The sequence below is a fragment of the Pocillopora verrucosa genome, chromosome 11 (genome assembly GCF_036669915.1).
Source record: "Pocillopora verrucosa isolate sample1 chromosome 11, ASM3666991v2, whole genome shotgun sequence".
In the NCBI taxonomy this organism is placed as follows: Eukaryota; Metazoa; Cnidaria; class Anthozoa; order Scleractinia; family Pocilloporidae; genus Pocillopora; species Pocillopora verrucosa.
In genome coordinates this window covers 13,712,432-13,737,580 of record NC_089322.1, presented here as the reverse complement: position 1 = coordinate 13,737,580, position 25,149 = coordinate 13,712,432, and the positions used below count along the sequence as shown (strand labels likewise).

The window sequence follows — 25,149 nt, the reverse complement described above, 5'->3', positions numbered from 1 at the left end:
ACACTTTGATTGGTTCTTACTAATGATCTATAAGAGAACAGACACGTCAACATTAACAACATGATGCTTCTTTGATATGAACAACGAATACATCCCATTATGCCATGCAGTCGTTCAGTTAACCCTTTAACTCCCAGAAGTGATTAGCATGTAAGTTCTCCCTGTAATATATCCATACATTAACCTGCACACAGGTGACAAGAATACTCAAACTAATCAGGTGGAAGTTTTTATCTTGATCCAACACCAAATTCTCGATACTAATTTACAAGGAGGTGTGTAGCAACAGGGGAGAATTAACAATCAGATCTTAGAACTTAGATTGTTTCACCCCTGCGGGTTTGATTGGATAACACAAGAGCTTTTAATTTAAAAACTTAGTGTTCTTTTATTGGAATATCAACTTCACATCAATTTATTTTTTATCCTAAAAAAAGATACTTCTTACTAGCTACATTACTTTTTTCACTGACACAAAGACGGACAACGCAATTATCTAATCTTTTTTTATCGAAATAATCAAGTCCACAGGTAGCTGAGGAACTTCAATATGGAGAGACTTTGCAAGATTATAATCTTTGACCTACAATCCAACTTTTAAGTTCATTTTCGATGCCCTGGTTGACCTCTCAGATATAACAAAAAATCTCTCCTACTCTTTTTCTTGATCAAACAGACCTCTGTCTGTCCTTTATCAATTGCATATTTAATTATTCCACATTTCTGTGTTAAATTGAACTGAAATACATCTAAAGGCATAGTCTTAAATAAGATCAAACTGTGCAGTTAATTAAATGGCATTACATACGTTGATTAACAAATATTAGACCAAATTCATGCTGATTACAAATGTTTTTTCTTACAATACTAATCTAAGTGGAAAAAGTACTACAGTCTACTAAATTAAATTTCCTCACAGTATTGTCTTAAACCCAGATCTAGGCTTCTCGATTTAAGTTTTCTTTAGGAACTTTCTAGACAAATCTAACGTTCAATGGGTTGACACAACTGAAAAAGGCTCTACCTTTCAACAACTGTCAAAACTTTAACTAGATTGAAGAAGACAGGAGCCTTACCGAGGCGCTACTACTAACGCTATAATAAAACTTCAGGACCCAAAGAGGCCAAACTCAACTTCTTCTTCAATCATTTCGTGAAAATCTTAAGAAATGTAAACATACAAACATCTTAATTAAGCAAACGTTCCAAGAGGCAAATTAAAATCTGATTACATTTACTCAGCAACATCTTTCAGTGGTATACAAGCTTTTACAAGAATCCGTTGCTAAATTTTAATTAAGATTTATCATAAGAAAGCTCGTGTTGATCTCAAGATGAAACCGTTTCTTTTCAATTCAAACAAATAAACAAACAAGCAACAACAACAATAAAAAGCCTGATGACCAGCAACTAACATGGCCCTTCTTATAAGTTCCTTTGACCCGACTTGGTTACTCGTTCGTGCGTTGCAAAGAGAAGGCTCTGTGTAAGTCTTGATAAACCGGTTTTCGACACTCACGGTTTTCCAGTTCCACTCACTTATGATTCAATCAATCACTAAGCTTTCTTCAGAGAAAACTTAAGCCCTCTCTTAATGCATACCCGAAACGCTTAAGTTTTTTCCTTGATCATTTGTTGCAATCCAAAATAGTTCAGAATCCCAGTGCGCGGGCAGTCTAGTGCAATACTTTCCTCGTTCATTTCATCAATGTAAGATGCAACCTTCCGGTTCACCCTTTTCCCGACTGAATTTTTACCAATGCATCATTTCCATCGTCAACGGGGCAAAAGATTGAGAGATAAGTACCTTTACAAAAACGTATCAAACTAAAGCGTTGACGTATAGGAAAGGTTTTCATATTTCTTTCAAAATGATCGTTTCCTTAAAGTTTTCACCTCACGAAATTCAAATCTGAAATAAAATTAAACAGCTACACAATGATCCTTTTCAACTGAGGAAGAAAAAGAACAGGCATTGTATATTCAGAAAAGTCCTACAGATTGTCTCCAAACAAATTATTAATTGCTAAACATTCTGAGATTAGGGAAGCGAAGCTTTCCTGTGATAAACTCGCTTTCTATTAATAATAATTTCCCTGACAAATCTTCAGTAACAGCACGACAAGGGTAGTCATAAAATACCCTCATTTAAACACACTCATTAACTAATCGAATTAAATATCTTTTAAGTGGAGAGAAGTTAAAAAAGTCCAGCTTTCTTTCTGAGATTTGTCTTCTTCCACATTGGCAGAGCATCAAAAGCGCTTTTGGTCATGTTAAAAGCTTTCTGCAAGGAAAAAAGAAAAGCACACGTTCAAATAACTTGAAGGACAAGGGAACAAGGTGACGAAGAGAAGAAGAAACAAAGGAACGAAGAGAAGAAGGAAAGAAGGGAAGTGGAGACGCAGGTCAAAAGGCCAAGGCGACGAAGAGATGAAGAGACGAAGGGACGAAGAGACAAAGAGACGAAGAGAAAAGGGACCAAGAGACGAAGGAACAAGGGACGAAGAGAAGGGAAGTGGAGACGCAGGGTCAAAAGGCCAAGGCGACGAAGACACGAAGAGACGAAGGGACGAAGAGACAAAGAGACAAAGAGAAAAGGGACCATAGACGAAGGAACAAGGGACGAAGAGAAGGGAAGTGGAGACGCAGGGTCAAAAGGCCAAGGCGACGAAGAGATGAAGAGACGAAGGGACGAAGAGTCGAAGAGACGAAGAGAAAAGGGACCAAGAGACGAAGGAACAAGGGACGAAGAGAAGGGAAGTGGAGACGCAGGGTCAAAAGGCCAAGGCGACGAAGACACGAAGAGACGAAGGGACGAAGAGACAAAGAGACAAAGAGAAAAGGGACCATAGACGAAGGAACAAGGGACGAAGAGAAGGGAAGTGGAGACACAGGGTCAAAAGGCCAAGGCGACGAAGAGACGAAAGGACAAGGAGACAAAGAGACGAAGAGAAAAGGGACCAAGAGACGAAGAGGAAAAGAGACGAAACAAGCAAGGCACCAAATGACGAACGGACCGAAGGCGACCGAGGGGTGAAAGAAAGAAGACACGAATTAACGACGGAACGAGGGACGAAGAGACGAAGAAGAAAAGACACGAAACGAGAGGGTCACGGAATGACGAACGGACTGAACACGACAGGACTGAAGGTAAACGAGGGGTGAATGAAAGAAGAGACGAATTGGCGACGGAAAGATGCAATGATATGACGAAGACAGAGTAAAGTGACAAAGGGAAGAAGGAAAGATGAACGAGAGAACAAGAAAACGAAAGGAAAAGTTACAGAGGAACGCGGGGTGAACAAGAAAACGAAAGGACAAAGTTACAAAGGAACGCGGGAACGAACGAACGAACGAACGAACGATACCATATCGAAAAACCTTATTTTCTTACCTGAAAGTCGTCTGCACTCAGATATGTCTCAAGTCTTGACGGATCAACCCCTTCAGGGGGCGGTTTTTGTTTCAGTTCTTCTAAACTGTACTCCTGCCTATAAATCAAAATACAAACACATCAATTTTCCCGTGCAAGACTGTTTGAGAGTCATTTTTATGTTTATCAACAACATACCTTGAGAGTTTGGTAAGTTCTGTTTCTACTTTTACCGTATCGCCGTCAGCTTTACCATCCTAAAAGAATTACGAGGTTTAATCAAAACAAGTCCTTTAGATTTTTTCCTAAAAATGGCACAAGGATTGCAATAATTTTTTCCAAATGAAGTCAATCATTACTCACCGCTATGTTTATTTTGGCCACGTCGGGTCTTTCCTCCCAGAATGGGAAAAGCAGTTTGAACGATTTTGGTTCCAGACCAGCAAACACAATGAATACTTGAGAGAAGTCGCGCTTTAGTTCTAAAAAATACAAAAATCTAATCAGGACGCACTTCTACCCAAAAATGTTGCCTGTGAGCACGACGCGCGTTTCTCCGCCCTCGGGAAGATTAAAGACGAGTCGGGGAGAGGTTTGCCGGGGGTCTGGCACCAATAATGAGGACGCCTAACCGACCTCTCTCTCGATTCTCATATTTTACTTCGGGCAAAGAAATGATCGTGCCTAATAAAAAGGGCCTGCTTCAAGGCTACTTAATATGTGTCACGTCGACAAACAACTGAGTTTGTGCAGTTACAAGATTTTAAGAGACTGTAAAGAACAGAAAAGGTAGCCTTGAACTAGAAGCAGTATTCTCAACAAATTTTTGGAAAGCTATACATGAATAAAACAGTCGCCCGCAAAGAATAAAACGTATTTCAGATTAGTCAAAAAAGTCAGTTACATACAGGGTTTGTCTTTAATTAAAGTAGCTGGCGCTTCAGAAACAAGTGGCCGGTAACAACACTAGTAGCCAGGGATTCTAAAGGACACGAATAGGAGTAGATTATTTTAAGGGAGGCATCACTCGTACACAGAATAATAATACCCTTAGGTATCCTACCAGAGTACTTGCTGGCCAAGTTTCCCAGAATATCGATTCTTCTGTGAGACAGCTACTCTGAAATACGTTCCAGCACAACACAATAACAGAGTGAGGCGCCACACACAGCACTTGAACTTGTATGCCGACCCTCTTTGAGGTAAAAAGGATTTTAAATGTTACATCATTTTATACCTGTTGCGTATGACTTGATGGTTTCCATCGACAGCCGTTTGTCGTTGCTCCATCGCGTTTCCGCGGAGCCTGTTGTTGAAGCTCTGGACTCGGAATCGTCTCCACTCGGCCACCAGCCGTGCCAAAGGTAAATGACATGCACTGCGTCCACCATAAACAAGGCTGAGACAGGAGAAAACAGCATTCAAAAGGTTATATAACCGGAAAATTCTGAATCGAAGGTTGACACTAACCGAAAGCACCCCTTCTGATTGGTCCACAGAACTTACGCTACTTTCCTTAACCAATGAGAAGCCAAACGAAAACAAATCACATTCGTAACGTGCTTCAGACTGACCCGTGTACAGCTAAAACAAACAGCCTTTCGTTTTAATTTCAACTTGCGTATTTGCTCCATCAAATCGCTGTTTTCAATTCATCAAATGCAATAATCAAAGCTCACCTAAACTCTAACCGCACACGTGTTTCTGTTTTAGTGAATGTTTAATTACGAGCAAAATTGAGTGCAGAAATTGTATAGTAAAATCCTAAAAAAAACGAGGCCCTTCACCCTTCATACCTGGTTGATCTGCTGAGTACAGTTGTGATTGAAGAATCGGATAAGGTGTGATATGATCAGATCTAGCTTGGTTTAACACTTCAATAGCCTCAAACGAGCCACTGGAGCTCTTCAGGTGGAAAACACGCATCGTATAGTCATGTTTCTTCGAATCTGTCACAGAAACGAAAGGATGTTACATCAACTCAGTTCTGAGATGCTACGAATACCAAACAGCAGTTTAAAGAAAGCCACTTTGCACATGAAGGCACCTGACATATTATTTACTGTAATCCATTTAATGCTAGGATTACCCCGCTTTAATCGAGGGAATTTCCTATTTCACGTTCCAGTCTCACAGTAATTTACAGAAACGAAAGGATGTTACGTTAACTCAATTCTGAGATGACCAAGTAGCAGTTTAAATAAAGCCACTTTACGCGAGAAGGCGCCTAGCATATTATTAACTGCAATCCATTTGATGCTAGGATTACCCCGCTTCAATCGAGGGAATTTCCTATTTCACGCTCCAGTCTCGCAGTAATTTAACCCTTTGACCCCTTAAAGTGACTAAAATCCAATTTCTCCTCACAATGTCAACCCTGAATCAAACATTAAGGTCGTGAGAATAAAGGAAATAATCACCAAAAAAAGAAGCTCTTGATTGTTAGACAAGTTCTCCTTCTCAGTACCTTAGAAAATGTATGGAGAACAGAATGGAGAATATCCATACTGATGTTGAGGAGTAAAGGGTTACAAACCTTCAAGAAGTGAAACAAAGCCTGTCTTTCCGCCGAGAACATTCCAAAAATCTTTGCTCTCCTCTCCTTCGGAAACTTCTTTCGCTTTAAACTCCTTGGAATATTGCTTGTTGAACCTGTTGGAGTAAGGTGGAAAAAACAGAAGATTTACCTTGAACGATAAAATCAGAAAACATTCGCTGTAACAAAGGGCTAACACGGTGGCCAATTTACATTACCAACTCATTTGATAAAACTAAATTACCTAGTTATGCCCCCACCGACGCAGCATCACAGTTCCTTTAGAATCTTACCCCTATTTTGCAGCAGCAAAAAGTATTCTCTCCTAAAGCTAAATATTTACGCTCTAAAACTTCACCTCTATACTTACAGGTAGGATATTTGAAAAAATACCGTCTGGTTACTATCATCAGTGGGTTTTTCCTTCCTAAAATTCCAAACATGTTACTTACCATTTCTTTAGTCTCTTTGCGGCGCTTACAGCCACTTGCTTCGTGGCTGCAGGGGATTGACAGCCGTGCCAGGCATGTACGATTGATTTCTTGTTGTCCGCTACAATAAATGACGTACGCGATCTCAGGCATGAGGAACTGTAAGTAAAAACGAGAGAAAAGATCAATTCTCAACACAGTGTAAAGTTATATTCAAGTAACCCGCGTCCTGCAGATGGTCTGCCTGCAGGCTACAATGTAAACTGCTTGTTTTCTTCTAAGTTAAAACCGGCACCTTATGTTTGTTTCCTCTTGGTTTCAGCTCACTCAATCAACGATTAAATAATTAAATAATTTCCTGCCAAATAACCTCACCTTGCTGGTATTTGTAATAAATAAGATTCTTCGGGTTCCTCATTTCGCACGATGAAAAGCGCGCCATCATCTTCAGAAGAGACCAAAATGAAAGTAACATATTAACTACCATTTATTTACTCAAATAGATGCCGCGGCGTAATTTTGCAACTGACGAACGGCGCTTGTTGGGGGCAATCGTTGAAAGTAACTGCGATGTCTATCGAGCAGCTTCCAATTGCGTGTTAAAAGTAATCGAGGGTAATTTAGTATCATCAACTGAGTTGATAACTTAAATTGGCCACCGTGAAGAGTTTCAAAGCCGACATTTACAGCGTTAGCCCTTTGTCAGAGCAACTGACTCAGTTGATAATAATAGATTACGCTGTTCTAATCTCCAACACCGCAGTTTCTATAGAAATTTATCCCCGCTATTCGAAAGAAATCTAGGATTGCTTTGGTTATGTTCTACTCCCCCAAGAGATTGATCGAAAACTCTCCCCATTTTCTCAACCAATTAAATTAAAAATTAAAACTAATCGCGACTTTGCCACCCGCGTTTTCCCGTGCTTGGGACAGTTTGCGAATTTTCACTTTGAATTATCATTGGCTACTCAAGACACTTTCCTTTGGCCTAATTGGCAGGTTTTGGTGCTTAGAAACTTAGTCCAGAAGCGCTCTAATTAGCATCATTTCAGTATAACTATGAACATACAGCTATCAGCAAACTAAATAACCGACAGCTGTTGGTCCCTATAAGTAACTACTTGCCAGGAAGAACATCGTTAACGGTGTAAACTCATACCTGTCTCCTCTAGAGAATCTTTCCTGTACAATAAAACAAAAAGTAAATTGCGTCAAATTTCTAGAAATCGAACAAACCTTGTTTGTGCTTATTTCCGGAAATCCAAAAGGTAAAATGTTTGTCTAAGAAGTTTTAGAGACTTACTTTCCTAAGTGAACAACCATCTTTCCTTCGAACAATCTCGTGAAACAAGGAGGTTCCTTTCCTTGCGCGACCAAAACCTGGAAGACAATCATTCTTTAAATTAGCTCTTTTTCCTTTTTCCTTTCCTTGCATTTTTAAAGGGCGAAGCGCTTCAAGTTGGTGAGCAAGGGAACGAGAAAGCATCGTCAGTTTTGAAATCTAGTGCCACCTTCTCAACCAAGTAAATGCAAAATTAAAAACCAGTCGCAACTCGTTCATTCGCGTTTTCGCGCGCTTGAAGCTTGCCCACGTGTTCATACTTTGATTTCTGATTGGCTCTTGGTAATTTTCTACGTTTGGATGGCCGTTTTGATTGCCCGTTCTCGTTTCGTTGGGTATTAAAAGGTGGGACGGTACCTGAGGCCCTTTGTCGGAGTCAAGCTCGACAGTCATAAGAGCGGCAGTTCCTTTCTCATTCAGTGAACTGTCTTTTCCTTGCCAGAAGAAGTACGCCACCTTATCCCGACCAACATCCTCATAGCGAGACTGCTTCCCCTTCAGTGTCTTAACGCCTGTCAACTTCACACAGTACTTCCACCTCACCACGTAACCTAGCAGTGGAAGAGTGTGTTCAGCAATACGGTAAACCATTTGAAATTTCATCTAAAACCCACCGCGCTTACCTATCGCTTTAATTTTAGAGCTTCCAACGCTTTGTTAAATCAAGGAGCCCTTAGCTCACAAAGCACTAAGAACAGTTCGCGTAAAAACAACTCTACCTTTCAACTGAATCGCGAAAAAAAACAAGGTCGCATTTTCTTTTTTTCCTTTCTTCTTTTCGCTTTACTTCTCTCTGCCATGGACCTGGGAAACTTGCACCACCCTCTCCACAAATCACGCACAACTTAAAGCTAATTATGACTTGGTCGCACGCGTTTTCCCGCGCTTTTACCCTGAGTTCTCATTGGCTCATTGCAATATCTACCATCGTTCTGATTGGCCGTTGTGTTTTCTTTGGGTTTGGCTTTACCAGACATAATGTAAACGGCCGCACACTCGTTGCAATAATAAGTTCACTGTTTACGGAGTTTTAATGTAATGTTAACCGATGATGATGTTAACTAAGGACCGAGCAAAACAAAGCAGCCAACCTATCTAAAAATGATTACCAACCTTCTGATGAGAAAAAATGGCCATGTTCCTCTTCAGGGAGCAGTTGATAAGAATATTCCTTAACATGCCAGATTTTCAATGAAATTGAAGAAACAATAAACTGCCGCCCATCTTCATCGACGGTACCTGTGCCACGCCCCACGTCAAAACCTACAGATAAACAAATGCTGAAGCATTCTTATCCACTCCAAACTGACCATAAACTGCTCAAAAAATAAGTCTACGACAACCTTGAAGTTAAGTTTCCACTCTTACACTATACGCATGTTTAAGGCTGGGACTTAACATGCGTGAAAGAGGGAAAACGTATAGACAACTCGAGTGAGCCGGAAAGTTGTTAACAAAAGTACTGAAAGGTACATTTTTCCCCTCAATATTTGTAGCACACGACGGTGTTTATATTGCAAATCTTAGTGGTATGCTGGATCACTACCTTACTGGACAGGCCACCTTACGAGTTGGAGACTGGTCATTATTTATCGTCTGGGGGGGAGGGGGAAGGATTTTGGTTATGTAACGATGAAATCTACCTGATCCCTCCTTAAGCTCTGTATTATTAGTCTAAAGGATGGGGGGGGGGGAAGCGATGGATTTTGGTTGCGACAGTAAAATTTACCTGATCCCTCCTTTGGCTCTTTAGTATTCTTATGATTCCCTCTCGTCGACGGTCAATTTTCTTTAGCGCCCCCCCCCCCCCTCAAAATACTCTGTTGGCGGAAACTCCCCCTTGCCCCTTCCCCAGGGCAATAAATAATTACAGGTCCCTTTGGAGATATAAAAGTTTGATCGGCCAAACAACATACCCTCTAGAATCAAGCTTGGCTCAGGAGGAAGCTCAATCAAGTGTGCAGGTTCACAAGGCTGCATCTCGAATATGCTGCTGGGTCGCTTCTGAAAATTGTATGTATTATCGTATGTAAATATAAAAAGCTTTTCTAACAAAATAAACTGTATCTCAAAGCCCCTTTTGGATGTGCCGTGTAAGCCACTGAAAAATTGTGATAATTACCTCTTACCAACCGAGTTCAAGGCCCGTACTGCAAAGTAACGAAACCTTTTTTTTTTCCGCTCGGAGTTATGGAGGAGAAGATTTCAATTCAAAGAATTTTTGAATTGTGCGGGCCAAGCAGTAAAATAGGGCCCGCTAACCTGATCAATGATAGCACACGTATCAACGGAGAGGTAAGAGTAAATGGTTACGGCAATTGGTGTTTAAAGAATCATTGGGCTGCGTCGACGGACATCTTGGGTATGCTACATAAACCCGTGTATGTTAGGTATGCTGTGAAACTCTTATCTTAGGTATGCTGTGTGGAGCAAGTCTGAGTTGCAACTACCCACAATCACTTTCAATCGGAATTTGGCCAAAAACAATCTGGTCTCTGTTTTACACGGAAAACGTTTTAGTTTGCTTAGCAATTATACTACGTAAGCGCGACCTGTGATTGTATATGTGTGGCCAAAACCGGTTTTACTTGATTCTCGATGAAAGTACATCTTGCGTCCGCCCCATACCTTTTTGCTTCGTGTTCTTACATCCCGGCTCTCTTCATGATCAGAATAAGCCTTCTGCTTGCATTAGTGAAGAGGGTTAGTGGAAAGATCAGAAAGATTACAATACTCATTAAGAAACAGTATTTAAGTATTTATCTTAGTCAGAAGCTTTGTAGCTCTAGAAATGCAATATCAGCGCCAAAAAACGATTAGATTGATATATAATAGAATTTTAACACGCGCGAACAAAGAGAATTAGCGAAATTTGTTACCTAGCCATTGGACAAGCAAGTAATATACGGGGGGCACTATGGTACACAGCCAATCGGAGAAGAGTATTTTGTACCACGTGGTACGAATGAACCAATCATATGGGGGTAAGTTTCTAAAAAAACTGTGGTGCTGCGTCGGTGGGAGAGTATAACAGGTAATTTAGTGTTAATAACTGAGTTAGAATCGCTGTGACGAAGGGCTAACGCTCGAAACGTCAGCTTTTTACCCTTTACGGTGGATAATTAACGTTTTCAACTCAGTTGTTAACACTAAATTACCTGTTAACCAATTATATGGCCGGATGGGCATCGAAGGTTGCGCAATCTTAGATGCCAATCCGGCCAAATGATTGGTTCATTAATAGCACGTGGTACAAAATACTCTTCTTTGGTTGGCTGTTTACAGTAGTGCCCCAGTGTACTACTTAAGCAATATCTTCAAGCACCGCTTAGAACACAATATTCAGAGGTTAGGAAAAGGGTTATCAAAATATGAGAAGCTTAGTAAAAGTATATCTTCAGCTGAATTGATCATACCTTTGCTGAACATAAATTAGCCATTACAGTGTAATTATCTTTAGACTAATACTTTCGTTTAGATTTCTAGTGTCAGGAATAGAGTTCTGACACACTATTACTAAGTAGCAGTTCGTTAGTACAAATAGAACATATTAGTAAGAAGCGTAATTGAAGAAATTTACATTAATTGAGCCTAAATATTCGAAGTTATACAGTGGAAATAGATGTTGTGTTTAGATCCACTAAACACAACAATGAAACACGAGCAAGTAATTCTTGATTTCAAACCCACAAATCCAAATCAAAGTGGAAATTGAAACACAGCAATTTTCTTAGCTGCCTGCATCTTGAGGAAAACGAATTCATCTGACTTTCACGCATCTTTTTTTTTTCCTTTCTCCTCATCGCTCGCCTTCTTCTGTTGCATTCCCGAACTCGCAATAACTAAATCTAAATGACCTAAAGAACTTATATTTTACCACCAACCTACCTCAGACAGATCAGTGAAGCTTCCACTTATGGGCTGTTTAACAAAATCCTGTGTGTAATCGACGTTATGATCTGGCCAATCAACGAACTTTTCCCTAAAGAGCACAGTCTCTGAACGAGCTGTCATGCGCCCAAACAAAGCCCAGCATGGGCGAGTTACTTCAGTTGTCTTAGGCGGATCATCTAAGAGCGTTTTAGGATCTAACGGACTGAGGCTACTCCTGAACTTGAATGGTTTATTAAAGATCTCTTGTGCCAAGGCCACGCCCTTTGCTCGCGCCAAAGCGTCACAGTTTCTACCGAGCCACAGGTACACTTCTGAACCAAAGTCAACCACGTACGCCTGGATGAGCAACAACGGGAATCAGTTTCTATTTGTTAGTTATGAGGAGGCACAACTTTCTGACTAATTAAAAGTAGTTATCTACAGCTTTTATCCAAGGTTCGGCGAGAGTTGGGCGTTTTATGAGAACACAACACATAAACCGGACCATTAGATCGGGAGTCCATCACAGTAACCAAAAGGGTATCTGATCTCCGTGATCCGAATGATTTCATTCCAACAAGGAAAATCGTTCAAAGTTTTGAAAACTAAAAACACCTCACTCAGGACAATAAACAGCACAGCGGTCAAACGTCTGCGCATGCGTGAGGTTGTAATGATCAAGTGGAGCGTTAAAGCTGTCAGAACCAAGTTGTCTTACACGAGTTAAAAAAACAACAACAACAACACAAGCCAGTGAGTCACGGTGTTTTTAAAGCGTAGAGCTTTTTTAGTAAAGCTCAAAACAAATGGTAAATCAACAGGATAGCCGTAATTGATTAAGCTTTGTGTGCGAAAAAATCTCGAGTTTTCCTTTTCCCTACATTTGTTTAATTCACAGATTTCGATTTTCTTTCGCTTACTTGGCGAAACAGCGGTTGTTTGTTTAGTTTTTTTTTTTAATTTTTCGCGGTAAATTGGCGGGTGCCGGCCAAAATTGATCCCCTCGCGCATGCCCAATGTTTGACCGCTGGGTAACCAATCAGTAACTTTTATTTGAATGGTTACTCACGAGGGTTTCATCCACAGACACAAAATTACGGAAACCTTTATTTGCGCTCAATATCTGATATGAGTCAATCAATGGGGAACTGATCTCGTGTCACAGCATACCTGCGAATTATCCATCAAGTCTGCACTGAGGACACGTCCTGACAGGTCATCACGAAGTACCAGTTCCGGGGGATCTGATGTACAACTAACTCTGTAAATCAAGTTGGTCTTTATCAAACTTCTCTCATGTACTTCATCGGAAGGAAGATCTGCCGCATCTATAACAAAGAGCATCTAGTTAGGATGTGATAACGCTGGGTAATAAAATCACTGTGATTTTGTGCTTTTTTTGACGTCTGAGCTTGGAAGTGAGGCAAGAAAAGAGGGGGACTGGGTTCAAGTTAGGATATCAGGTATCATGCGACGAAGATATTTCTCGCCATACGAGGCAACAGCTTTCCCACTCACTCAGTCCTTCTTACTCCCTCTCTTTTTTCGCAACTTTGCATGTCGTTTCGGTCCGTATTGGGAAAAACTATGCCCTCTGTCTTGTGTACCGCCCGAGGTCAAGACCTCGGGCACAGTTTTTCCCAATACGGACCTCCCTTCTGGTGAATAACATATATATATATATATATATATTTCAACATCTCCTAACTTATTTACAAGGATATGTATGGCAGCGATAGGGAAGAATTATGGGGCAGATATTGGGCATTCAAAGATTTAAAAGTCAGCATCAGTTGTTGAAAAACCTTCAAATTTTTTCGATATCAAAATGGTACCTGGGACATCATCTTTGCCTCCCAAAGTCTTCCAGAAGAGCTTTGTTCCAGCATCATTTATCTCAAGACCTTGATCCATGATATGAACTTTTGAAGCATTACAACCCAAGTCTTTCTGCTTTACTATGATAGTGGAAACTTCCATTCCCTGTTAAAAAAGATTGATCCATCATAGCCCCATTATAGATTTTTTATGTTGGCAAGACCAGCAAGGAGACATGGTTGTGAAATGATTTCATTTCTTTGCTGCAGGTCAAAAGATTTAAGTTTAAACCGACACTATTGTGTTGTGACCTTGGGCAACACAATTCAATCTAACAGTGCTTCTCTCCATCAGGAGAGAAATGGGCCCAAGCACGCTTTCAAGGGAACTTGACAAACTAAATAACCAAGATAAATTGTGATGGACGAATAAATTTTTCAAGGAGAGCAGCAATGATACCCTTGCTTCCTCCTACAGAAACCTATAGAAGACCTCAAAGTCAAGATCTACTCCATGTACTTGGTCCATAATACTTCTTCTTAACCTCAAAATATTTAAACAGACGAATCTCCAAAAGGAGAAACCCTTAGGCCAACATAACTGCACCCATATTTCACAGGAAGTGTTTTCTATGAGAAGTTTCCATGTGAACAGAGGATGCACCATACCTTAGCCTTCTTCATTATGCTGGCATCCTTCCCATTCCATAAATGAATGTCCTTTGCAGTCACCAATACAAACACGTCTCCAGAATTAAGTGATTTGACTGAAGGCTCAACCAATCTTGTCTGAATATGCCTTGAACCTGAAGCAAAAGCCAATTTTCATAAGCCACTATGACAAAGAGTCCATCTTCATTACATTTAATTCTTAAATCTTGATATAAAAAATGCATGTGGCTACTGATATAGGATATAGTACAATTTCTATAGAATTGAAATGAATTAGGGGTTGCATAATGATGCTAGAAGGTAGTGTTGTAGGATATTTGCCTAAAAACAGAAACCCACTGCATCCACTGCAGAGCCCACAAAGAAGGAGTTTTTACTATACTCCTTTTTTAGTTATTTTTTTAATAATTTTTTTCATGATATTGTAAGATTCTGGTCCCTACAAGGGGCTAAAGAGTAAAATGGTGATACATCATCAATTACAGAGATCAGGTGAATGAAGCAAACTAATCAGTTTAAGACTGTTATCCTGATTCTCTAACCTAATTTTTAAAGAAATCTCTAAAGTCGTAGGGAAAATTTCTCATCACATCATGGAAAGCACAGGGTTTATTGGGTAAACTGGCACAAACCTTTAATTTGTAACAGCATGACAGGTAAAAATCCTCCAAAATCTTTGATCTCCTTGCTAACTCCTGAAGCATCTTTGGCTGTCTTTCTCAGTGCAGTGCTTGCAGAAGCCAGATCTTCTGTGCTCGACAAACCAGCAATTGCTTCATCAGTGAAACCTTTCTGTTTTTCTGAGGAGTAAGTTTATGTTATACAACAAAATTAATTTCATTTGTAAAGAAACACATTGGCCCTGTTTCAGCACTTCAGACTCCAAATCAAAATGTTAGAATTCTGGCTATAGTGCATGTCATAATATGGTGTTCCTAACTAAGGGATTTAAGTCCTACTGTCTGACTGAACTGTGGAGGGAACCAAAAAAAAATTCTCAAGATGGGAGAAGGATGACTCATGATGGAATATCAACCCTCTATACCCTAACACCAGTTTACAATTTCTCCGTACTGTTCTCTATACATTTCCCTGGGTACCTAGAGGGAGAATTTGTCTAACAATCAAGAGTTCATCAAGTTTGTGATCATTTACTTAATTCTCGTGACTATTTTGTCTCATTCAGTGGTGATAGTGTTAGGAGAAATTAGATGCTTATCATCAACAGGGGTTAAAGGTTGACCCATCTAAGAAAAGAAGCAATAATCTGCGGACCTACTCTCCCAGATACATTTATTCAGACACCTTCTTCCTCCCCTGCCCCCCTCAATGTTGTCCTGCAAGATGGCAATTAACAACACTGAAAGGGAGAAAGAGGAAAAAGAACATCACAGAACTTGTCCTGGAGAAGAGTCCCAACTAATTATGTCTGAGAGTGTAGCTGCTCCTTTAAAAGGAAAATGGGATAGTGCCATGAGTTGTGTGCAGGACTTCACCTTGTGTTGACAAATACTTAAGATTAGCTTCCTTAATCAAACTTTCTATACGTCAAACAACTTGAAACATCAGCTTACTTTTCTTGTTTACCATTGATGGCTTCTCCACCTCTCGGATCTTAAGAATCTGGTAGGACAAAATGTTTCAGGTTAGTTATAATGACAGTCAGGAAGCAGCCAAATTTGAGTATCAACAATAGGCTTTGCTACACAACAACTTTCAACAAGTTGATCCAGAGCAGATTAACTCACATCTGTAGTAGTTCTAAGGTCATCTCTGTTTTGTCGCTGACGCACAGGGTTACTACTGGCTGCATGCCGTCTGGTTGGCTTGATTCTCCTTCTTTGGTCAGAAAAGGCCTTCAAGCTAAAGTAAATTTAAAAAAAATTAACAGCAATTAAGAAAACTTGTAGATCTTGAAAAAGAAGCTGTCAGTGGTGATGTCACTATCAATCAAAACTTAATATGATCATCAACTTATCCATGAAAAGGTTTTTCAAAGTAACCCTTTAAAACCCTGAGAGTGACCGGCATTTAATTTCTCCTTACAGTGGCAATGCCAAGTCATTCATTAAGATCATGAGAATAAAGGAATGATTGCCAACCTAAGTAGCTTTGATTGTCTGAAACAAATTCTCCTAGTCAAGACCAAAATAAAGTCTAGAGACTTGTATGGAGAATATGGATACTGATGCTAGCGTGTAAAGGGTTAGTGGTGGAATCCAAAAAAAAGAGTTTAACTAAGTAATACATACATGTGACACATGATTGCAGACTTCTAATGGGACACTCCTCAATTGAGAGAATTTGTTTACAAGTAATACTAGTTCTGTTTTGGACTTTGGTCAAAATTGGCCTCATAGACTTACTTGGATGTGATGCATGGATCCTCTGTACTTTCTCCTTCACCAAAGGCAAATGACTTTGGCCTCTCATCATCCTCCTTAATAAGTCTTTTCTTAATGTTATCTTCCATTGTGTATGACAAGGGTCTATCAGTTGATGAGCGAGATGTCAAGTTCCCATCAATTTCTGCTTCACTAGGTCCATCTTCCTCGTCCTTGTCATTTTCACTCTCTGAGCTCAAGAAGTCTTCATCAACATCTTCAACAGTATCTTTGTCTTCTTTCTTGAAGTGCATTTCTGCTTCACTCTCAGTTTCACTCTCTTTGGCTGAGGTTTCCACTGTGTCTAGTGATTCTTGCTTCTTGATCTTATCGTCATCACTTGTTGTACTGTAATGCTCGATTTGATCGTCATCAGTGAATGAATCTCTTTGTGGAGCACTTTCCAAGGAGGTGGACTCAGCTGGAAGAACTTTGTCTTTGTTGTAGATTGGCTCTGGTTCCTCGTTCAGTTCATTTCCAAGTGTTGGCAAAATATCCAGCTCCTTGCTAAAGCGTTTTTCAAGTTCATCATCTGTTCCACAACCTTCAGGCTTTCCACAAGGACCATACTCAGCTAGAGGAACTTTGCCTTTGTTGTAAATGGGCTCTGGTTCCTCATTCAGTTCATTTCCAAGTGTTGGCAAAATTTCCAGCTCCTTGCTCGAGCGTTTTTCAAGCTCATCATCTGTTCCACAACCTTCTGGCTTTCCACAAGGACCAAAATTTGGAGTCTCACTTTCTTCAGTTCCACTATCACTTACTTCTGCTTTCTTTTTCTCTTCCTTTCCTTTCTTTCTTTTTTCTTTCTTTTGCTTTGGAGAATCAGCAACCTCAGAACCAAAGGTCTTGGCAATATCAGTTGCTAAACTCTTTATCTCTTGTGCAGTGTCTGGACTCTCGCTTACAAACTCATCTGTCATCTGCCTTCGGCTTGCCATGATTGCTTTCATATCATCGCTAGTACTCAGTTTCTTTTTCAACTTAGGTTTACTCAAAGCCCTTGGCTCTTCTTTTTGTTCTTTAGCTTGAAACCGACTCTTTAGACTTTCCAGTCTCTCAAACTGTTCCCCTTCTTCAAACTCTGGGTTTTTCAAAACTTGCTCCTTTTTGGGGGCCAAAAATCTATTCTTTATGTCTTTCATCTTTGGAAGCATCTGGATTTCTTCATTGAGGGGGGTAGACTTTGGTATTGATTCTTCTTTTTCTTGCATTTTCTTCTTAATATCAGCCAGTTTAGGAACATATTCAAGATTATCATCTGCAATAGTGGGTTTTAGCGGTTCTTCTTTTGTTGAAGTGAGCAAATTCTTCTTAATATCAGACACACCCTGACTAAACATGTAGTCTCTAGCCGGTTCAGCTGAGTCAGCTGGTCCAGCATGCTCATCAGCTGTAGGCTCAGGACTGGGTGACTCTCCTGAACTAATAGACGTTTTTTCTAGAGGCTGGCCAGGAGTGTTAAAAACAGGCGACTTGGGGAGATGTTCCCCATCACTCAGTGAGGACATTGATGATCTCATAGATGAATCTCCAAGCCCATCAGTTTCACTTTCACTTGCAAATCGCCGCCGTGACTGCATATACCTCCATTCTTGCTCTTTTTCGTACTCTTCCTGTGTTGCTAGGTCAATGGGCTTGGGAAGGTCAAATCGAAGGGGATCATCAACCATGTCTGTTGAAAATGTCCATTTTAACATGGTTGTGCGTGCCCTTTCCAATTCAAGGTTTTTCTTGTACTCCTTCAAGGGGCCTTTTATTGGAACCTTACTCAGCACAGCAACAGAATCAGAATTATCTACCTCCCCAAAAGAAGACCATGAACGCTTGCTGGCATCAACGGAGTCTTCATCATCAGTTTTCCGACGCCTACGCCTCATAGCAATTTCAAATTCATCATCAAGGTCAGACTTTGAACGCATGAGAGAGTAAGGATTAGGCTTCTTAAATTTTCTTGGTGTTGTAGAGCGATTTTCAAAGACTGCCTTCTCTTGTTCATCCTGAGGAAAGCGTGCTGCTACAGTGGATCTCCATCTACGTTGCCTTACTGTCTGTAACCATTGAGGTTCCTTTGGAGCTTCCCCTTCATCAATGACAGGCCTAAAATGGGTGATCCACAGATCATCTTTCTTCAAGGGGACGTAGGGTTTGTTAACACCCAATGGTTTGGATGGTTCCTTAACCTGCCACTGTTCTTTCAAAGACTTGACTGAGTCAACATGACCTACATCAACTCCTCTGTCTTCTTCTACAGCTTCAGGTTCCTCAAATGTTTTCACCACACCTTGCCGGGGTTCTCCATCTTTTTCATCATCATCATCATTCTCTGAAGGTGGAGGAGGCCACTGCCTTTCCAAATGATGGGGGGTTGGTTGTTCCTCAGAATGTTCTATTTTCCTACCAGCTCCAGATGCTGAGGTCAGGTAATCTTCTTTTATTCTTTTTACTGGTGCAGTTGACTTGATGTCTGGTTGCTGATCTGTAGGATCACGAGATGAATAATCCATAATGTCATCATCATCATCATCCCTGACATTGTATCCCTCAATGGCAGCAGCATATCGTTCCTTTCTTTTGTCCACATCAGCACCCTGTGATCCTTTTCGCAAAGCAGAGGCATATGAGCCATAACCAGATTTTTTACCTGCTGATTTCTGTTCATTTATCTGTTCATTTTCCTTGTCAGTATCATCAACACTCTCACTACCCCCAGACAGGATTTCAGGATCACTTGGCCTTCTTTCCCTGATTTCTCTTTTGCTGAAGTCTGTTATCACCGCAGCTGACTTTGCTGGCTCTTTACATTTTTCTGCCATTTCCCTCTGTCTCTTCTTTTCCCTCCTTTCTTGCCTCTTTTCTTCCCGACTTAAGGCCTTTGTTAGTTCAATATCACTGTCAGTAGTTGATGATCGAGACCGACCACCTCCAGGAACTCCTGAGTCATCAACTCCATTCACAGATTTGTTTTCCTCATCAGTGTCTAAACTTAATCTTCTTTGTTCCCTCCTTCTTCTCCTTGCTTCAATTCTAGAGATTCTTTCATCACTTTCCTCAGACATGACAACTGTTCAGTGCTTTTTGCTTTAAGAAAAACCTCCAGCCAAGCTTGCAAGGAAACCCAACTCTCTTCAACAGATATTTGCTATGCAATGGGAAAAATCACTCATGCATGCAATGCTTTGTGTGACAGATTTTTCTCTGGTCTCCTCTGGGTTTTGTTACAAATTCCAACTAAGTCCTTTCAAAATTCCCTGTGCAGCTTTTGATAACTCATAATTCAATGTACTGCAGTGGATTCAATTGGATATCCTGTGTGTTGAAACAGAGTCAACTCAGCAAACAGATTTTTGAGAAGAGATTATCTTCAGATACAATCACAGTGACCATCACTTCAGGAAGAAACACAAACACTAATAATTTTACTGTGCATGAAATTTCTGAGCTTGACTAATTTAGAGGAGCATAAACCTTGACAGTGCTAGTGAATTTGTGATTAACAGCTTACAGCCAGCCTCAAAAGATGCTTGGCAACATAACAATTCTTGATATTATGAACATACCTAGATTTCATGTGACAGTCTCAAGCTGAACTCATGCAAAGTTGTCATGACCTCTCTTACAATATTAAATCAAATGATTATATGCCTGAAAGAATGACAATAATTTGGTCAACAATTACACAGTTTGCAACCTAGTTTATAGATCACCCTACATTTCTCACCAATCCAGGTTTTTGAGTGAACTTTAATTCATAAAATCTGCTCATCAGCTAAAAGCAGATCAAAGTATTTTAAGATATTGCTAAACACTGGTGACATGTAATTTAATCTGCCCTTAAACAGAAGGAAAAACAGGATTGCATGACTAAACTTCAGTTATCTTTGATCAATGTCTCAAGAGTTGTTATTCAAAACACCAAATTGAGCCTGATCAGCAACAAGACCCTTAAGATAAGACATGGGTGGGGAATCTAAAAATCTGGAAGAAAACTAGAAATGAAAAAACTTTATAATTTTGGAAATTTGATGTTCAAGTTATTATTTATACATACTTGATGAAGGCTGATTATCAAAAGATCTTATTGCATTAAAATATAAGCCATTCCAATGCTTAATTACCTTTACATCACAGTGTTATCCAGCCATGCAAAATTCAAGTTCAACATGATAAATCATCCAATTTTCTCTTTTCATATAAAAAGATTAAAAATCTGGAAGCAAACTAGAAATGAAAAAACTTTATAATTTTGAAAATTTGATGTTCAGTTCACTATTTATACATACTTGATGAAGGCTGATTATCAAAAGATCTTATTGCATTAAAATATAAGCCATTCCAATGCTTAATTACCTTTACATCACAGTGTTATCCAGCCGTGCAAAATTCAAGTTCAATATGATAAATCATCCAATTTTCTCTTTTCATATAATCATAAGACTTAATTAGTACACATTACATCAGAAGTTAAATTTATTTTGGTACCATTAATAATATGAAAGATTATTAAGGAATTATATTAAATTCCTTCATCATATTCCCACAAAAAAAAGGAATTAAAAGTTTTAATAAATAATTACCCATTGTGATAAGACGATGGAGAACAATTAAGGAACAACTGAAAAACATTTTAAAATTTGCATTCACCCCAGGAACCTCATCCCACACGCACTTAGTTTTCACATTTGTAAGAAGAACCTTTGACTTCTTATATACTTCTGCTAATTTTACTTTTTCATATTTTTAATAAAAACAACTTGGTTTATTTTCAAATAATTCAAGATATAGATCAACAAAAAAGTCATCGAGCATGATTGTATGTTTACAACATTTCAGAAATAAACATAAGAGTGTTTGGTTAAACAATAACAGCAAAGCAATTCATTAGTTAACCCTTCAACTCCCACCTCAAATTTGTAATTCTCCTTACTGTCAACCATACAATTCTTATAATGTTAGTTCAGAGAATTAATTATTGGATCAACTAATTATCCCTAAATTGATATTTTTCTTTATTCTCATCACTTATCTGATTGATATTGTATTGATAATGTAAGGAGAAATTCTATCTTGAACACTATGGAAGTTAAGGGGTTAACAAAACTGTCACTTCCTGCTATTAATTTTAGTTTGACCACAAGAGTACTTGTAATCAATCGCACAGTATGAATGACACTAGAAAATTTTGAATCAAATATTTGGTTTAAACAATGCTGGACATAGATAGAAATAAGAGAGGTGGTAAATTTTGAGCTCACTAAAGAAATTAAGAAAGATGTTTTTCATCTTGTCACAAGTGTGGGACAAACAAAACATTCTGAGTCCCCATGAGGAATTGAACCTCAGGCCTTTAAATGCCGTGCTCCGATGCTCTACCACTGAGCCACAGAGACTCCACAGTGAATGAGGTCTATTACAAAGTTCATATAACACGCATCCTGCATACTGCTAGGATCAGCAATGTCAATAGAGTAATGTTTGTAAATAGAAATAAGAGAGATGGCAAATTTTGAGCTTAGTAAAGAAACAAAGAAAGACGTTGTTCATCTTGTCATGAGCGTGAGACAAAGAAAACATTCTGAGTCCCCAGCGGTAGAGCATCAGAGCGTGGAATCCAAAGGTTTGAGGTTTGATAACTCAGTCCCATACTTGTGACAAGACATAAAACATCTTTCATTAATGCTGGAGATATATTCATCTTATTTCATACAATTCAGAACTTGACAACACCTCCTCTTACACAAATAACCTTTTCTTTGACAGTTGTTTTTGGCTAGCTCAAGAGTAAACAACTTTCTAAAAATTGAAACCCAATAACTCTATTGTAACTGATAGCATGTGAATGCTGTGTAAGAAATTGTAACTTTTTAAACCCAATATCTATAGGTAAGTTTTTTTTTTACAAATGTTCTGCAAAACAACTTTTTTATGTTATATTAATTTATAACCCTATTCAAAACTAAAAATATTAATTCTCTTATTGACTCTCTGGAGTACAAAACATAGATACAATTAATAGTAAAAGAAAAATCAAACAGAAATATTTTGCAAAAAATTGATTGGTGAGAAACTTCCTAATTAGGTTCCAAGTTTGCCATTTTTCATGGTGAGGTCTTTGGTCACTGAAAAAAAGGAACCTTCAAAGAAGGATAAGGGCCCATTTCTGAAACAGTCCATAATTAACAAGTATACCTTGTTTTTAAATTTATTACATAGGCTGTCCAAAACCTTAAATTCTTTTCACAAAACACACAAATATTCACAGTTTGAGTTTCTTCTCAAGGGATGCGCCATCTGATTTATGGTTGATTACATCTATGAGCTGATTGTAACTTAACTTATCTTGATGATGTCAAGCATCCTTAGCTGACAAAATCGCTAGTAATTAAAATTTGAAAATACCTGTATTGTTCCTTCAAGCCCTAAATCAGATGAAAGTATATCAGATTTTAATTTTGCCATTTAATCCAAATGTAAATAAACAAAGGTGTTATTCTCAGAGTAAATGAGTATCGAGAAATTTGCATAAATATCTCAATGCCTTGTAGGCCTTCAAATTTGGGATAATTTATCTATGGTTACTTTAATTTTCATATTTATATAATTTTTAGTAGCTTGAGAAGCCTAAATTGTCATCAGTATTTGCCAAGAGTTTTTTCTGAAGGAATCATGGGATGATGGAATAATGGAATTGCATTTTTGACTACAATAATAGCATATTTCTGGCCTGTTGAGCAAGTAAACATGTACTAAATAAACGTGACAGATCAATTACAGCACTAGTTTGGACGTTGTTACAAATTTAGAGTTATTCGACCTGTGGTACCAACAGACCCCTACACAGCAGTGCTATTACAACAAACTACGATTCCCGTCAATATTTTTGTTAATTTATCAAGACCCCTGTGGAGCTACTACTGAGATCAGAGCATCACCGTAAGGTTCATTTTCACACACAAAGAAACCTGACATTTACAAGACGCGAAAAATAAACAGAGAAAAAATACATTTAAAAATACAATACGATAAGTATTCAAAATTTCTCAAAACCTGCCCACCAATACAATTTAGTTGTTCGAGTCCAAAACAAACAACTCAAGATAAGAAAAAATTCACAGACACTTCTTAATGTATCCAATTTTCGAAAATAGGGGGAACTATCGCGCGATGGAACACATCATCGCTTAGAATTCATCTCTGAAAGAACGAAATTTAAACCTTAGTCAATTTTTCGAAGCGTATCACTGCGGTCTCAAACTATCGAAGGAAAACGACGTCTTCGTTTCACCGACAGAATTTTGAAAAACAAACAGATTCCTCATAAGGGCAGTTAATTTACTCTGAGAGAGCAACAGGCACTGAGCGAACTTATTAACACTAGTTGACAAGCTGTTTTTCATATATCTGCTTACCAGATTTGAAATTTGAGAAATTGCCTCTAAGTACTTTCTAGTAGGGCTGTTAAAGGGATCCAAAATGTGTAGATTAAACAGCTTAGCTTGTCAACAAACTGAAGTTATTCTTGTAAACACAACTACATGTGCAGACTTGAGTTTTGCGACAATCGAGGGAAGTACGAACTTCCTATTCACATTTCCGATCTGGCAAACAAAGGTATTTAATTTAGCCGGAATTGCGGCCCCACCTAAAAGGATTGGCAAATTCATCACATGAAATGTCCTTGTGGTATCCATTTTTTTTTTACACGCGACAACAAATACACGACGTGTAGTGAATCCGGTCCGTGAAACTATTTTGAAACGCGCCTAATTAAGATTTTTCTACGGGAAAACTTCAAAACCAAATTTGGCTAATTTTCGGGAATATCAGATCCAATGTAAAAGTAAGTTTAAGCGGCGTTAATTTAAAACAATTTAATTCTTGCATGACAAATATTGGCACGAATCAAAAATTTTGTTAGTCATCTGTCGTCAAATTTCATGCACAAATATTCGATCGTTTGTTCGAATAAGTCTAAACCTTCCACACGGACATCGCAATTTAATAAAATTATCCGTCGTTATTATACTTCATTCACATTTAACGCCAGGGCAGATTTATACCAAAAGGAAAGAAATCAAGACCGAAACTAAGAGAATCCTTGATTCATAATTAACCAAAAAAATTAATCACCGAATGGAGTCCGGATGCTACCAGCACATCTTGATATTATTTTTTTACAATTGTTGGCGACAACAGTCATAGGTTCCTGTCTGTGAACACTTAATACCACCACCCAACCCGCTATTTAAAATTTTAAGAGAGCAAAAAAACCTTAACATGATCATATGAATTGCAGTCTTTGTGGGCACAGCCGCAATATTGACTACCACAAGCACACTTACCTGCTGCTCAAGAATTCGGAATTTCTCCTCGCAAATCCAAATTCAACAATTTCTTGCTTTTAGGAATGCTTTAGCTCTTTGATTTCAGTTTTTATCGAAGGATCAAAGCAAACTCGTAGAGAGTTCGAGAAACCAGACACAATTATTCAAAGCTTCAAAGCGAACAAGGGCTACTCCACTTCTGGTTTCTGTCGCTACGTAACCCACTTATCCGTAAAGCAGGGCTTTTAAAAAGTTCACAGGTCGTCAACAACCGCAAGATATGCAGGATCAATGGCCTTGAAAAGTCAGATTTAAATTAAGCCGTAGAAGTAAATGGCAGGGAATACTTGACGAGTGTTTACAAGAGTGGAGATTTAGAAAGCTGCACGTCTCTCTT

General features: G+C 38.9%; 1 protein-coding gene across 3 annotated transcripts; it reads right to left on the bottom strand.

The window, feature by feature from the left end:
- Window positions 1-369: 369 nt before the first annotated feature.
- LOC131794522 (uncharacterized) lies at window positions 370-25,149 on the bottom strand. Of its 3 annotated transcripts, XM_059112034.2 has the most exons (25): window positions 24,771-25,149; window positions 19,989-20,073; window positions 16,414-19,737; window positions 15,796-15,910; window positions 15,622-15,670; window positions 14,680-14,847; window positions 14,045-14,181; window positions 13,394-13,541; window positions 12,729-12,886; window positions 11,574-11,915; window positions 10,314-10,367; window positions 9,602-9,689; window positions 8,799-8,948; window positions 8,043-8,236; window positions 7,647-7,723; window positions 7,503-7,525; window positions 6,719-6,788; window positions 6,365-6,502; window positions 5,913-6,028; window positions 5,173-5,325; window positions 4,614-4,775; window positions 3,740-3,858; window positions 3,575-3,633; window positions 3,398-3,494; window positions 370-2,287 (listed from the first exon to the last, which is right to left on the bottom strand). In XM_059112034.2, exons 3-25 carry the CDS (start codon window positions 19,485-19,487, stop codon window positions 2,201-2,203), a joined length of 5,778 nt encoding a protein of 1,925 aa, XP_058968017.2. In that variant the 5' UTR covers window positions 19,488-19,737; window positions 19,989-20,073; window positions 24,771-25,149; the 3' UTR covers window positions 370-2,200. The 3 variants fall into 3 exon arrangements, with proteins under 3 accessions (XP_058968017.2, XP_058968015.2, XP_058968019.2); XM_059112032.2 differs by lacking the exon at window positions 19,989-20,073; XM_059112036.2 differs by lacking the exons at window positions 10,314-10,367; window positions 19,989-20,073.

Bases quoted from the DNA above. Each gene is read 5' to 3' on its own strand.
- LOC131794522 (XM_059112034.2), bottom strand. From the start codon at position 19,487: ATGTCTGAGGAAAGTGATGAAAGAATCTCTAGAATTGAAGCAAGGAGA. The intron at 15,671-15,795 runs GTGAGTTAATCT...TTGTCCTACCAG, and splicing joins ACCTTAGAACTACTACAGAT to ATTCTTAAGATCCGAGAGGT. The intron at 14,182-14,679 runs GTTTGTGCCAGT...CTTTTGCTTCAG, and splicing joins CATGCTGTTACAAATTAAAG to GTTCAAGGCATATTCAGACA.